This window comes from Cibotium barometz, chromosome 39 (assembly GCF_041138505.1).
Source record: "Cibotium barometz isolate CiBa-2024 chromosome 39, ASM4113850v1, whole genome shotgun sequence".
In the NCBI taxonomy this organism is placed as follows: domain Eukaryota; kingdom Viridiplantae; phylum Streptophyta; class Polypodiopsida; order Cyatheales; family Cibotiaceae; genus Cibotium; species Cibotium barometz.
The window spans coordinates 39,482,904-39,499,013 of record NC_141084.1 but is presented as its reverse complement, the minus strand read 5'-3'; the positions used below and the strand labels follow the sequence as shown (position 1 = coordinate 39,499,013).

The following is a 16,110-nucleotide window of genomic DNA, read 5'->3' as shown; positions in this document are numbered from 1 at the left end:
GTGCGTGTTATATACTCATGGTAGTCGACCCACAAGACTATATAACTATCAACTTATAGAAAGAATAAGCACATATCAACTGGCCGCAACTCGGACGAAAACTTCACAATGTGAAATCTGCATGTTCGTTAATACAGCTGAAATCTGCATGTTCGCTAATACAGCTAATACAGCTGAATTATATACCTAGATGAATCCAGGAACATGCCCAAATTCACCTTTTAAGAACGTGCATTTTATATACTCATGGTAGTCAACCCACAAGAGTATATAACTATCAACTCCATTGTGCATAGTATGGACTAGATACTATGACATCCCCACTAACATCATCAGTGCCCAATAGTGGGTGTAGAACTCTATCAAGATATGCTCTCACACGTGCACTCCACACACACACATAAGAGCATATATTCACACAAAGCCCTTCGTACTGAGTTTCCATCAAACCTCCGGAGATGCAAGGCAGACTCGGTCATAATGAAGCCTAGCACTAAGGGAAGTAGCAAATAGAAAGAATTAGTACAGCAAATAAGTAGTTGATAGGGCAAATGCACCGCTAAAGATAGAAAGAATAAGCATATATCAACTGGCCGCAACTCGGACGAAAACTTCACAATGTGAAATCTGCACGTCCGCTAATATGACTGAATTATATACCCAAATGAATCCAAGAACATGCCCAAATTCACCTTTTAAGAACGTGCATGTTATATACTCATGGTAGTCAACCCACAAGACTATATATCTATCAACTCCATTATGCATAGTATGGACTAGATACTACGGCATCCCCGCTAACGTCATAAATGCCCAATAGTGGGTGTAGAACTCTGTATCAAGATATGATCTCACACAAGCACTCCACACGCACATAAGCGCATATATTCACACAAAGCCCTTCGTACTGAGTTTCTATCAAACCTCCGGAGATGCAAGGCAACTCAATCATAATGAAGCCTAGCACTAAGGGAAGTAGCAAATACAAAGAATTAGTTGATAGGACAAATGCACCACTAAAGATAGAAAGAATAAGCACATATCAACTGGCCGCAACTCGGACGAAAACTTCACAATGTGAAATCTGCATGTCTGCTAATACGGCTGAATTATATACCTAGATGAATCCAGGAACATGCCCAAATTCACCTTTTAAGAACGTGCATTTTATATACTCATGGTAGTCAACCCACAAGACTATATAACTATCAACTCATTATGCATAGTATGGACTAGATACTACAACATCCCCACTAATGTCATCAGTGCCCAATAGTGGGTGTAAAACTCTGTATCAAGATATGCTCTCACACACGCATTCCAAACACACATAAGAGCATAAATTCACACATAAGAGCATATATTCACACAAAGCCCTTCGTACTGAGTTTCTGTCAAACCTCCGGAGATGCACGGCAAACTCAGTCATAATGAAGCCTAGCACTAAGGGAAGTAGCAAATAGAAAGAATTAGTTAGCAAATAAGTAGTTAATAGGGCAAATGCACCACTAAAGATAGAAAGAATAAGCACATATCAACTGGCCGCAACTCGGATGAAAACTTCACAATGTGAAATCTGCATGTCCACTAATACGGCTGAATTATATACCTAGATGAATCCAAGAACATGCCCAAATTCACCTTTTAAGAACGTGCATGTTATATACTCATGGTAGTCAACCCACAAGACTATATAACTATCAACTCCATTATGCATAGTATGGACTAGATACTACGACATCCCCACTAACGTCATCAGTGCCCAATAGTGGGTGTAGAACTCTGTATCAAGATATGCTCTCACACGCACTCCACTCACACACACACATAAGAGCATATATTCACACAAAGCCCTTCGTAGTGAGTTTCTGTCAATCCTCCGCAGATGCAAGGTAGACTGCCTAAGTATTCTTTCTGTATAGGGAGCTCTATTTTGTAGATGTTGGGAGTTGTAGGAGACTGTATTCATTTGATAAGCTTAGAGGATCGTGTGGTCAGAGACCCCCGATACAAAAACTTACCGCATGGCACCAACTCAAAAAAGAATAGCTATTCGTTTGCGAAAGTACTTCGAGTGGCAAGCAACAAATTCCGTTTTGATTAACTTTCCAATGCTACCCTCTCCGTTGCCACCGTTGGGTGACGCCATAATCAAACAATGGATTCTCGAGGTTGGTCCAAAATGTGTAAATAATGGGCCATGGGCAAGGCTACTCTAAATAGAACCATGGGTTTACCCCCTAACTACTATGGTTGAAAAGCAAAGGTGCAAGGGTATCACATGCATGTATGATGTGTTCAGCTTGGAGATCCACATGGTCCCTGGCCTTCCCACTCTTAAGCTTATGTATGGCCCTTGTGACATTGGCGATCGTGAAGAGCGAAGATCTCTCTGACTTGGGGATTTGTGACATATCAAAGGTGGGATAATCTGGGGCATCATAGAGCCCTTGGGCATGCCCATGCCATGTGATTGGGATAATCTGGGGCATCATAGAGCCCTCCTCTCCCCTCTAGCATCCGCCATGCCTCGGAGCTATCTGCACTCAAGAAACACCTATAGAACTCCTCCCTCTGAGCCAATAATCCCTGCTTCTTGCGCTTGGTAAATCACCTAGATCTCTATTGTGCTTGTTGTGCCATGATGATGCCCCGCCTTGGCAAAGCTACACACAATAGGCTTTGCACTCCTAATCATACGAGCTATTTTGGGATCAAAATTCCAATAGAGGCTCGATTTTGCTGACGGGTGGTGCCCAAGTAGGTGGCTTGAGCTGACTCATGTAGGATAGCTGAGAGCTGGGTGGTGGCATTGGCAAGGGGGGTGGTATGTAAGTCAATGGCTGAGAGGCGACGACGCCATATGTGATCCTTGTAGATGTTGTCGAGATCAATGTTGCATAGAAACGCGTTTCGTACAGGTTTGAAACGTTTCGTCTTGTACAAAACACGTTTTTTATTCATCCTGAATATTTTAATACCCTACAGCCCATCACATCACATTGTTTCGTACCTTCTCCGTGCACATTTCCAATGGCGGCCGCCTGTACTTTTTCACCATTTTGTGTACCAACTTGCCATCGAATCAACGCCCGTGTCAACCCGCCTGCTCCTTGGTGTCCTTGGGCCTTGTGGAGGTCTTCTAAAGGGGTAATGTCATGTTTTGCTTTATGTTGGTTTTCTCTGCACAACTCACAAAGCAGCACGTTTTGTTCTCTTCCATCAATATTTATGGCATATCTTCCTCCCCTTGCTCTATTGAGACCTAAGGCTACCTACTTCTCTTCCCCTTACTCTATTGTTGGCCAAGATGACAGTTAAATTCATGAATCATAAAATGAGATTACTTTATGTTGTGTGTCCCACTTGCAAGGCCAACAATCAACATTTATCCCCGCCTTGTAGGATGCCTCGAACAGGTGATTCTCTTTGGAACAATGTCACCTTCGAGACTAGATATGGTGGCTCGGGCTCCAAAAAGTGAAAATGCAACTTTTGTGCAAATAAGCACCATGGCAGTGTCACCAGGTTGCTGAAGGCACATTTGTCACAAACAAAGGGTTTTAGCATTGGGCCATGTAAGCATGTGCGACAAGAAATCTATGATAGCCTAATCGGCGTTGGGATTGGTTTCATAGGCCAATCCATGCTGTTGCTCACATTTTGCATCTCCTTTGGAGGAATGAGGAGCAATACCTCAATGAGGAGCTAGAGTAAGGATGGACCGAGTACATTACCAAATTGGTGGGACTGGGAGGTGATATACAGCTTATGAGAAAGCTTGAGGATGAGCTTCTCATTTACCGCAACGACAGCCATATGTTTGGGCGAGCTACTGCATTGCTGAGGGAGACATAGTTGGAGCCGGTGTCTTGTGGGAGAAATACGGTGTTGGGACACCCAACTTGGTAAGGTTCTTGATTCTTGAATCTTGTATCTTTGTCTCCTATTCTTTCAAAATCTACATTCAAATGCTACTCTCTTTTTGACTCTAACTTAACATTCTTTTTTGTACAATGTAGAGACGGATTGCATTGAGAGTTCTCTCCCAAGATTGCAGTTCAAGGCGTTGTGAGAGGAATTGGAGTACATGGGCTCTTTTTCACACGAAAAAGAGAAACAGACTCTGCATAGCACAATTGGAGAGGCTTGTCTTTTGTCATTGTAATCTCCGATTGCTAAAGCAAAAGGGTCATCCCATTGAGCCTCGCCAAGTGAATCTAGATAAGATTGATATCATGAAGTGCAAGGAGATTCCCGACATTCCTCACGAGGAGAGAGACATCTATTCTATGCTCTATGAGGAGATCATGGCTCTGGCTCGCACTACACGATCTTCTCGAGAGGCTAGTACTAGTGGTGCACCTGCACCTCTAGAGGATGAGGCATTTGAGGACTCGGCTACCGGCAGTGACCCTGAGAGTGAGGCAGTAGAGGCAAAAGATGCAAATGAGGATGAGCATGAGGATGGGGATGCAGATAGCAACTAGCAACTGCCAGCATCATTTTATTTGGACATGTTATTTAATTTGAACTTTGGACATGTTATTTATTTTGATCTTGGATTTTGAGTCATGACTCATCACCCACGTGGTGATCCTTTTGATTTCTGTTTAGTCATCACCCACGTGATTTGTGATATCATCATATCTTACATGTATTTTGTTTTTATTGAAATGAATTCAATGTGGTCTCTTATAAGTTTTGTCAAACAATTTTTCCTTTTGTATATTTCAAGTTAAAAATATACATGCTTTTTCTATTTTATATGAAACCCTTTTGTAACTGTTTCTTACCTTTTATGAAACGTTTCAAAACGTATGAAACCCGTTTCATACCTGCCGTTTCAGAAACGCCTAGCAACACTGGTCAAGATCATGGTGGAAGTGCACCTTCGTGTAGGGGAAGGGTTGTATGGGATATGGCACCGAATGTGGGAGATTTGAGATAGTGAAGGCAAGATATGTATCATCAGCTCCAATCGGGGGAGGGGCTATGATGAAATCCTGTATGTAAGGGGTAAAGGCCGGAGAGCCCATCAAGTGGTCCACTGTACTACTTCTTCCTCAGTGTGGAAAGCGTCCTCCAAATTCTAGCCATCTAGACATGCCGTTATATATAATCAAGTTGTGTGGGATGCCTTGTGTGCTCCTATGCAAGTTTCCTTCCATCCAGAACCTTTATCCGATGGAAAGAGAGTGAGGAACTTTACTTGGATAGCTGGCTTGGGAAGTGGACCACTTTTTTTAATTTGTACAAGTACACTCATGCTCAACGTATTAGTCACATTCAAATTATGCTTCAACATAAAAGTGTTTGCCAAGTGGAAGGACCTCCGAGTGAAGCCAACAACTTGACCTGATTCTCAGCATGTGTTTAAGAGACAGTTTGTCTCCATTCACAAGATATGCCAACTTAAGAACTAGTGCTTCTGACAGCGGGAAACAGAGAGTGAGGACCGCCTAGCTCCCCGAACCCTGACCTGCACCCCTCCGCCTCTGTGGCCTCCATCGCTGCGCCCCTCTGCCTCTGTGCGTGCTTTGCCCCCATCCACACTCCGCCTCCCATCCTTCCTCCATCGCCATTCGCCCCTGCCTCTGCTCGCCCTTCTTCGCCCTCCAGTTTGCGCTGTTTCGCCTCCCCTCCTCTCCCCGCCTCCCCTCCTTCCTCCGCCTCTTCCCTCTACGCAACCCTGTTGTGCTGCCCTTCCCCCGCCCTTCTTCGCCTTTGCGTCCAACCATCTCCCCCTTGCTTCCCTTTCCTTTTTTGCTTTTCCATTTTCCACCCTCCCTTCCATTCCTCCACCTCCTTGCCTACCTCTTCCCCCCTTGGTTCGGATTGCTCCTCATATGGGTTCAAGTCAGCCTTTTTCTTCGATTAGCATCATGGCTAATCATTCTCCCTCGGCCGAGTGAACCATTGTTTTTTCCGAAGCCGAGCTTGCGGTCCTCTACGCCGAAATAGAGAGAGACTCCAAAACGACCCTTATTGCCAGAATCTTTGGATCTCACCCGTCCCATCTCCAAGCTCGGGACTGGGTTCTGGCGGCTCTGCCCTCCGACCTCGCTCTACACTTTCAAGATGTCAGGTTGCTTGGAAGAGGTTTCTTCCAAGTGGATTTTGATTCTGAGGACGCAGCCTCAGAGGTTTTGAAGGGCAACCCTTTGCCATTGGGCCCGAGGAAGATATTCTTTTTTCCCTACTCCAACTATTTTGACCCTGTTGAGGAAGACCGGAACCGTTTCCGGATTACTCTCAGATTCCCATGTCTTCCTCGCGCATATTGGCCTATGTTAGAGGCCATCGGGTCTGACTTTGGGCTGGTTCTTCAAGTGCCCCCTTTTCACGCCTTGCCGACATCTTTTGCCCAGGTGGTCTCACTGCCTCGACGGATGCTGTCCCCAAGGTCATGGTTCTTGCCCGTGACATTGAGCTCTTTGAGGACTATGTTTTGCTTCCTGGCCCTTGTGGCCCTTTGAAGCAAGGTATGGAGATTACAAGTAAACCCGATCAGTGCCAGGTTTGTCACCAACAACAGGGTCACTTTGCTCGAGATTGTCCTCGGGCTCGAGGTCGCAGGAGGCCTCGCAAGCGTGCTTCTCAAGGTCCACCTCCCTTGGTTCCTTTCCGTCCTTCAGTCCGCCAGGTGTGGCGAACTATCTCTCACGCCCGCCCCCCCTGGTGCGATTGATGGAAAGGCCTCCTCGAATCATGTACAAATAGATGATGTTTTTGGTCAGAGGGATGTGTCAGCTGATGCATCTTTGCGGAGAGATGATATCTCAAATCAGGATGATTTTGTTGAGTCCTTTCTAGTTGGAGGGGGCGATATGCAGGATGTTCAGCACAGTGGGGATTATGTATTGCAGGATTTTCCGCATGATGCCATTGCCCTTGATGCCCCGCAGGGCGAACAAGTTTCTCATACATATGCAGGTACTGTGCAGGGCCTCAGACAAGGGCATGTCAGTGGACTTTGCCCTGTGGATTTTCCCGTCCTACAACATTATGAGAGGCGTCCTCAGGCTGCCTGTCGTCTTCTTAGATCAGGGATCAAACCCTCTTCACTTCCATGAGAATCGTCTCATGGAATGTTCAGGGCTTCCCACCCGTGGTAGGAAGCGCCTTTAGAAGGACCAGCTTCACCCTGCTATTACAGGAGGGTCTATGGATGTGCTTTTGCTGCAGGAACACAAATTGGATAGATCTCAGTGTGGCAAAACTAGTAAGATGCTTTTTGGCCACACCTTTTGGTCCTCGGCACTCGTGGGAGAGATTCACGCTTTCCTTTTTTCGCAGGGATTGCTGGACTGAGGATGATTTCCAGAGAAGGCCAAATTCCTTATCTTTCTCTTGGCATAACCGCAGGAGCGGGGAAAAGAGCATCTTTGCACGTCTGGACAGGTTTTATGTGGATGATTGGTCCTTGGACAGAGAAGGCACCATTGCTATTATGCCTGGCACCACCATCGCTCGGCCTCTCCCCGTGTCCGTATCCTTGACTCTCTTTATCTTGATGCTGACATTTCCCTTGAGATCAGAGAGATATGGAGATCTTGTGACGGTCCTGATCCTCGTCATAATATTGTGCTAGCTCTTGAGAGGACCAACCATCATTATCATAGCATTGCCTTGTCTAAGAAGAAGGAGGCTCTGGACAAGGAGAGAGCTATTAGGCTTAGGATTGCTGCTCTTCGGAGGGAACATGAAAAGCATCCACATGCGACTTGGATTACTGACCTCTTGACCAAAGTTAGAGCAGAGCTGCAGCCTGCAGTTAGCCATGGATAGGAGGGCTAAGTTCGCTTTTCATGCAAACGAGTTAGGTGGCAAATGCAACAAAGAGTTTTTTTCAGCACACAGGCCTTCCCATTGCAAGAATTCTGTGAGGTACTTGCAGGACTCATAGGGTGAGGTTCAGATTGAGCCTCATAAATTGAGGGGTATTGCTTCAGAATTTTATCGGTCTTTGTTGACTGCAGAGGTGCCCTCTCCTCAGAGAGATGTGGCACGGTAGAAAGTTTGGGAGTGCATGCCAGGGCTCATTACAGATGCTATGTGTTCTTCCCTGGATGCCCCTTTCTCGAAGGATGAATTCCTTCACGCACTACATGCTCTTTCCAATGGTTCATGCCCAGGGGATGATGGTCTTTCTCCCGCTTTCTTTATTCTTTGGGAATATATTGGAGATGCTATCATTGTTGCCCTTCAGGAAATGTGGTTGTCGGGTATGATGCCTCCATACATCACGGAGGGGCTGATTCACCTTATCCCCAAGAGTGGGGACAAGACTGACATCAAGCAATGGAGGCCCATCACCCTCCTTGGATCTGCATATAAAATCTTAGCTAAAGCCTTGAGTATAAGATTGTAGCCGATTCTCCAAAGGACTATCCATGATACCCAGAATGGTTTCCTCCAAGGAAGGAGTATATTTGATAACTTTTTTTCTTTCTGGGAAGCTGTCGACGAGTGGACAAAGTCTAGTCAGCAGCCTCTTGCCATTCTTTTGCTTGATTTTGAAAAAGCTTATGATAGAGTGGATTGGGATTTTTTGGAGGGCACTATGGCACACATGGGGTTTTCCCAAAACTGGATCAAAGGGGTGTCTTGCCTATACAAGGAGGCTCATAGCGCTATTTTAGCCTGTGGGGGGCACGGTGAGCGTTCTCAGATTTCCCGTTCAGTGAGGCAGGGCTGTTCCCTCGCCCCTTTACTGTACCTCATTGTAGCTGAGGCTATGAGTAGGTTTCTTCGGGCTGCCCCTGGTGTTGTGGGTCTCAAGCTGCCTTTATGCACGGAGGAAGAGTTTTTGGACTCTGAGTTAGCAGATGAGGCTTCACATGCTTGTTTATGTTCTTTCCGGACAGCCTTGGAAGCCTTTTGTTTGGCAGCAGGAGCTACTATCAATTGGCATAAGTCAATTGGTTTTTGGATCAGTGATTCTCCTCTTGCAGATTGGGGTACAGATGTTGGTTTTACTTGGATTGAGAGAGGATGCTCTGCAAGATACCTTGGTTGTCAGGTGGGCGTTGACATCTCCCCTGCACAACAGTTTGCTCCAGTGCTCTTAAGCATTAAAAGCAAACTTCATCACTGGAGTAGGAGGAAGCTCGGCTTGGCCTCTAGAGCTTTGGTGGTTAACCAAGTTTTGCTAGCCACGACTTGGTTTATCGCTTCATGCTAGATTTTTCATAAGGGTTGCATTGGCCAACTTCGTCGCCTTATTAGGAACTTTCTTTGGTCAGGGCTTGATGGAAATGCACACACCAAGGCTAGAGTTGTTTGGGAAACCATTATCAAGCCTAAGCAGGAAGGAGGATTGAATATCATTGACCCTGAGGTGCAATGTAAGGCTTTGCTTTTTGTAAGCTGGTTGTTAGGGGCTTTCTTCTAGGCACTTAGCGAAGGACTTTCTCATGCAACAGATCACGAAGTGTGTCCCTGTTCGCGGAGGTGATTGGACTCTCAGCTCACGCTTTATTTTTTCGCATGCAGTTCACCGCTCCCCTTTATCCCCCCTGGTTAGGTCCCTCCTACGGACCTGGGACTGGCTGAGGAGGTTTTTGGTACACATCCCCCCGCGTTCAGCCGAGGAAGTTAACCGGCAGCCCATTCTGTGGAATGATTTGATCTTAGATGTGCATGGTAGGCCTCTTGGGGAAGCTATGCATATTCTTTGGGCTGGCTGGGAGACCCTATGCCCCACAATGCTGGCTTGGAAAAGGTTTCAGAGCCTCACCGAGGTACAGAGATTGGATTTCACGCAACATTTGAGAGGCTCTAGCCGAAGGATTGCACAGATTGATGCAGCCATTCCCAACCATTGGATTACTGGATCTTTCTTGGAAGGCCGTCATCATTCTTGGTTTGGGGTTTTTTCTGGGATAGATGTTCCTCTTCAAGTTATGGGTCTCCCCTTGCCTAGGGAGGATGATGTACCGATCTTTTTTTCTGTACAGGATGGATGGCAACAAGAGAGATGTGACGTGCAGGACCTTATTGAGGACCCCCAGATTCGTCGAGTCAGAGTTGTTGGCAAGTTAGGGAAGCACATCTTTGTGAACCCCCCTCCCCCCCCCCAGGGATGATCACAGAGAGTGTTAGCCTTTGGTTGTATGGTGGCTGCCCTATCAGACATTTGCATTGGGACCCCGGTGAGTGGGAGTGGAAGGATGCTTGTAACCCTTTGAAAAGCATGCCTTTTTCCAGTTATACGGTGCAGAATGCCAGACATCTTATCTTGGGACACATTCAGAGTGTCCCTACTCTTAGACCCCATTGGGAATCTTACGACATTTCGACTGACATTCAGAGGGTTTTTTGGCAGAGATTGTGGCATTCTTATAGGAATGCCACAGATTTCCTCCTTTGTCTAGGTTTCTCTTCATGGTGGTCTGGCCACCAATCAGTGGAGGTCTATAACTGGTGCTTGCCCAACATGCCATAGATGTGCAAGAGTTTCGGAGTCAGTTTACCATTGTTTATGGGAATGCAGGGAAGCACACAGGGTTTGGTCTGCGATTGCACACCTCTTTGGTAGGATTAAGAGGGATGTTATCATTTCTTTTGGTTCTATCATTTGGTTGACACAGTCTGGGCCTTAGCTGAGATTCGAGGGGACTGACACGAGCTTGGCCACTATGGTTAGGCAAGGAGTTGCTCGGCAGTGTTGTCTTCAGGATTTGCCACTTTCACACTTTGTCCCTCCGGCACAGAGGTTAGACAGCTCTTGGGACATTATTGCTAGCATCTCAGCCTGGAATATCTGGAAGGCTAGATGCACCGAGGGCATTGAGGGTACTCCCGTTCTTGTTTCTCAGTGTCTTTGCAAGATTTGGAGTGATATTATTCACACCATCATGGCTACCTGGGCCAAAATCCAGGGATCTTCGAGGGCTGCGGAGAGGAAGCGCGGCCAGTTTATGAGAGAGTGGGACATTGGTATCTTTTTCACGTCCCTATTGGTAGCACAGGGCTCCTGATTGGTTGAGATCTCCACCTTACTTGGTGTGAAATCTCCATTTTGTAAAAAATTTTCATACTTAATAGAAGTCTCCTTTCTGAAAAAAAAAAAAAAGAACTAGTGCTTCTGAGGCCACTTTCTTCAATGCATGGAAGGCCTCAAGAGCCTTGTCCGTAAACAGAGACTTTTTGATAATGCATCTTCACTCCCTTGAGTAGATCTGTGAGAGGTGTTACAAGGTCGAAAGACTTGTCCATATGGGTATTGTAGGCTTGGCAAAGACCCACAAATGATCTAATCGCGTGAGCAATCTTGGGAACATCCTAGTCTACTATAGCCTAGACCTTTCAAGGTCAAGAGGAATACCTGGAATACCTATTGTTGTCAGCTAGTTTATATGCTCACAAGCATTAAATGTTGCCTTCGTTTCACACGTGTAGTGCGCCTGCCCTTGCTGTTGGCCGACCCCGCAAGCCATTGTTTGTCCCTTTTGGCAGCCCATGCGCAATGCCATAAGGCAAGCTTTATGCCTTATGCCCTACATGCTTCTACATGCTTGGTCTATGCTAGGGTGACCTACATGAATTGACTGCTCTCCAAGTGGGTTAAGTGGCAAACTCTTACACATAAGGCTTGGAAATGCCTACATAGCTCATGCTTGGCATGTCCAAGGACTAGGGCTCATGATGGGGTCACGGTATATGACAAAGAATCGGCATACGACAAATAATCCTAAAAAGGTACTATATGTATACAAGTATAGCGCTAATGATGAGCCACATTGCACCTCAGTGCATGGGTGCATGTGACACTTCTCTCGCTTTTGTAGTTGCTCCTAATGATTTGCACAAGATGTTAAACAAGGAGAGGGATCCTCCACTCACTAGACCTACTTGCTTTAGTGTGAGAACATTTACCCATGATAGTTTGGTTAGGTTGAATAGCTATGCATCACATCAAGGTGGCTTTAGCAAATCATAATTGTCATAGTCCTACATTTAATTGTTTGCTTCTTCAAAAGCAATATACATGCATGAATGCAAACACACTATAAGAATTGCACATTATTGATAGTTAAGGGCTCAGTTTAAGAAGTTACCCGAAGCTTAACCAACTGAGAATACCCCGGTGTTTGCTCTTTTTCTCCTCTTTGGTGGTGTCCTCAATGCCACCGACATCTATCTTACCCTCAAAACAATGCTCCAAGACATGTCCAATTTAAGCCCGAATCATCATTGAAACCCAATGCAAATGCTTGTCTTTTCTCTCCCAAGGAAGCCAACTGCTACAAGAGTGTTCAATCCATAAGACCAACTTAATGTGCACATAGCGTATACCCTGGCCACTCTCTATACTCTCCCCCCTCTCATTGTCTATAAACAGAAAAAACCTTTAGAGAGTTTTACTTACTTTTTCATCTCCAAACGAGTGCCGTCTCCTGTGCCCTAGCTTCTCAGGTTCCTGCAATTTAGTGCTGTTCTTAGTAGAAACAAGAATCAGCTTCGTAAGCCTTTGAATTTCTTCCCAGAAGAGCTGCCTTTGCTTGTTCTTCTTCCTCCAATCTAGACTGCAACTTCACTTGTCCTGCCTCGAGCTGCATGTGGATATACCCAATCAAGAGGATTCAATTGGTTTCTCTCATACTTCTTAAGAGAAAGCCACTTAAAACACATCAAATGCAACTGATATTTTTGCCCAGGAAAACCCTGTTGCCCTTCATAGAGTTGTTACTTTTATCAACAAAAGACAAGGAAGATGATCTGCACTCCTACCATTTGCTATCGCCTCAATCCTCTTTCATATTTGCCCTTCCCCACTTTTGCAAACACAAAATCTCTCAATGATCCCTTCTTAAGCATCCCTTTTCTTCTATGCTGGTTGGGTGCTTTATGATTTATGATCGTGTCGATATTGGACCTTTCTCTTCTATTTCAGTGGTAGCTTAGGGAAAGAGCTTGCCTACATACATATATTTACAACTGTACATATGGATGTATGTGCAAAACCTTACAAACAGAGCACAAATAGGCAAATAGATGCATGTGCACCACCTTATAAAAGTCTCTATATCTTTATTAAACAAAAAGACCAAAACTTGAACCCATGTATGATACCAATTGGTGAACTGAGAGAACAAAGAAACTTAGTTCTTCCTTTAAAACTTGCTTCTTGAGCATTCAAAAGCAAGCATGTCTCAAAGACGAGTTTAATCATATCACAAGTCTATGGTTGACGAAGAAACACCTGTTGACGTAGAGAAAGGAAATCATCCTGCGGTGTGCTGCGGATGTGTGGTTTCTCGAAAATGCCTCTTTTTAGTTGATCAAGCTCCTCCTTCAAGCTCAAAATCTCTTTTTGATATTTCTTGATCAACGATTTTTCATCTATAATCTGTATGAAAATAAAGTATAACAAAAAATCAGTAATCTCTCTCTCTCTCTCTCTCTCTCTCTCTCTCTCTCTCTCTCTCTCTCTCTCTCTCTCTCTCTCTCTCTCTCTCTCTCTCTCTCTCTCTCTCTCTCTCTCTCTCTATGCTGGTTGGGTGTGGGTACAGCTGGAGAGACCACAGATCTTGATGCTTCTTGAGGATGATACGCAACAAACCATCCGTCCCGCATGACATTGTTCGAGCTGAGTTTGTTGCACCACCTATAGCAGTGGAGGCATTGTTCCAGACGATCTCCTTTATATACAGGATGAGGGAGATGCCCACGGAGAGATTATCCCGCCGAGCTTTTGAGGCATCCCAAACAGCTGGCCGAGGCTAGACACACTGGATCTTGGTATGCACAGATGCTACAGTGGTTCTCACATCATGGGATAGACATTGAGCGGTTGCCACCTTTTCAGTATGATCAGTCTGCTCACGGGGTTACCTCTCTCTCAATGAGAGGAACAGAGTGATGAGACAGGACATATGGCAACACTACATACAGGAGACATGGACAGCACCAGAGAGCCCACTACCACCGAAGATAATAGTGATGAGAGGAACAGAGTGATGAGACAAGACATATGGCAGCACTACATACAGGAGACATGGACAGCACCAGAGAGCCCACTACCACCGAAGATGCTGTATTACAGAGACCACTTTATGAGCATCTCAAGGGATGGGTTTATACATCGACCGCGTACATGGATGTATACATGCCACACAGCTCTCGCGTTGCTATTGGACAGCTACGAGTCTCATCACATCAACTACTACTAGAGATGGAGGCTGGGAGAGCGGCACGGGTTCCCAGGAGCTGAGCGGATATGCAGATTGTGCCGCGAGGAGGTGGAGACTGAGGATCACTTTGTATGTAGATGTAGAGCCCACCACGGGGTCACAGATAGATATGCAAGATTGTTTGAGGAGCACTCTTCACTACATCAGTTGATGGAGGCCTCGGACCAACGACAGCTTGGCAAACTACTACTAGAGCTTCATAGTTCTCGAGAGAGACTCCTCCAGACACCCGCTCCCACTAGGAGTGGGAGACAGTCCCAGCTCACAGATTTCTTCCAGGGAGCTATTATGCCAGTGCCAGCAGCTGATGTACCACGTGGGGTGACCGCACAGAGAGCAAAGGAATTGAGAGCCAGGAGGAGACCTAGACAGACTAGACATAGAGCACCCCGACTCCGTCACCGAGAGATAGCAGCTATCCGAATGAGACACCACCAGATGGAGACACAGGAGAGGCTAGCTCGCTTTCATTCAGAGACTCAGGATACATGTTCACGCCATTCACAGCCTCATCATCGGCGATGTATGATATCTTATATCCCTCTTATGGCACTAGATGGAGTTAGACATAGATCTGCATAGCATGCTTGTACTACCCCTTCAGCATATAGAGATGCATCTTGCCTTAGCACTCCATCCACATCCCCACCCCCCCTTATATTGTTTGTATATGGGTTCCACCGATCCATGATGATTCATGGTTGTATCCAAACACATGCACACTTTTTCTTTTCTTTTTTTCTTCCGATGACCGGAAGAACACAGTTGTATTATTTTTTGTCTCATAGGCCGCCGACTTTGGCCTCTCGTAGACGTTAATCTCTCTCTCCTCTCTCTCTCTCTCCTCTCTCTCTCTCTCTCTCTCTCTCTCTCTCTCTCTCTCTCTCTCTCTCTCTCTCTCTCTCTCTCTCTCTCTCTCTCTCTCTCTCTCTTTGCGAGTGTCACATGCATCCCACACTCGGATGCCACGTGAAGATATCCATGCAACACGTGCAAGACTTAGAGGGGTAACTGCCCTTTGTGAGCTTTTGTCCGAGACGAGTCAGCTCGATGTAGAGGGTCATGGTTAAGTGTGCATGTCATGCACATGAAGTCAATGCATGTTCCGCACATCTATGTAAACCTCTGGAATGATGATCAGGTATACTGGCCATTTATTAGGCTCCAGCCGTATACACAAGCACCAGTCTACGTTCAAGAGGCAAGCTTTGAAGTGTCTTTCTCATGGGCAGCCATGTAGGGCTTGTCCAAGGGCCAACCAAGGGTCAACCAAGAGATTAGGCCCCAATCGGCCAACCTTACGGGACTAGCCCAACAATAGTCCAGCCATCCCTCAGATGACCAGGCCTAAAAGGCCATTCAGCCAGCAGCAAGAGCAGCCAGCCAGGCATAAAGGAAAGTAATAGCATTTAATGCCTATTTTCTCCAAGTCGTGAGCATATAAACAGGCCGACAGCTGCTGTAAGATAACCGACCAGCATATGGATAACATATATAAGCGATCTTCAGTTCCTTGCATAATTCATCTCATATATTTTGCAAGTGCCAGGCTTCAAGGGCCTAGACAGCCAATTGGAGCCAAGGGCAAGGTGGAAGGTGAAGATCAAGGGTCATCTACAGGCTGAGAGTCACCTCAGCCAAGTGAAGGTCTCCAAGGTCAATTCAGTCATGGTAATTTACAAGCACCAATCAATCGTTCTACTCATTCAATACAGCAATACAACATACGTGGTGGGGCCCTTTAAAGGATATCTGGGACCCAACCCTATGCATGGTCTCTCTTTTCTCTCTACACTCTTATTCTCATTACATTGTTATATACATCGTCAAGAACAAAGGGCTGAAGTCTCTGTTCCTCGTTCCCCCCTCTCGCCAATGCTCTCACCCAAATCCCTAGCCCAATTCCCAC

The 16,110-nt window shown here is 45.8% G+C and overlaps 1 protein-coding gene across 2 annotated transcripts in view; it reads right to left on the bottom strand.

The window, feature by feature from the left end:
* Positions 1-12,065: 12,065 nt before the first annotated feature.
* Positions 12,066-16,110, bottom strand: part of LOC147616079 (kinesin-like protein KIN-7E, chloroplastic) — a 38,093-nt gene continuing 34,048 nt past the window's right edge. The window contains exons 14-16 of one of the 2 annotated variants that reach the window (XM_086778718.1): positions 13,211-13,357; positions 12,377-12,560; positions 12,066-12,251 (exon numbers count right to left, since the gene is read on the bottom strand). In XM_086778718.1, coding sequence (XP_086634844.1) covers positions 12,447-12,560; positions 13,211-13,357 — 261 coding nt within the window. In that variant the 3' untranslated portion in view covers positions 12,066-12,251; positions 12,377-12,446. The remainder of the gene's footprint in view (positions 12,252-12,376; positions 12,561-13,210; positions 13,358-16,110) is intronic. The other variant, XM_086778717.1, reaches the window with a different exon arrangement.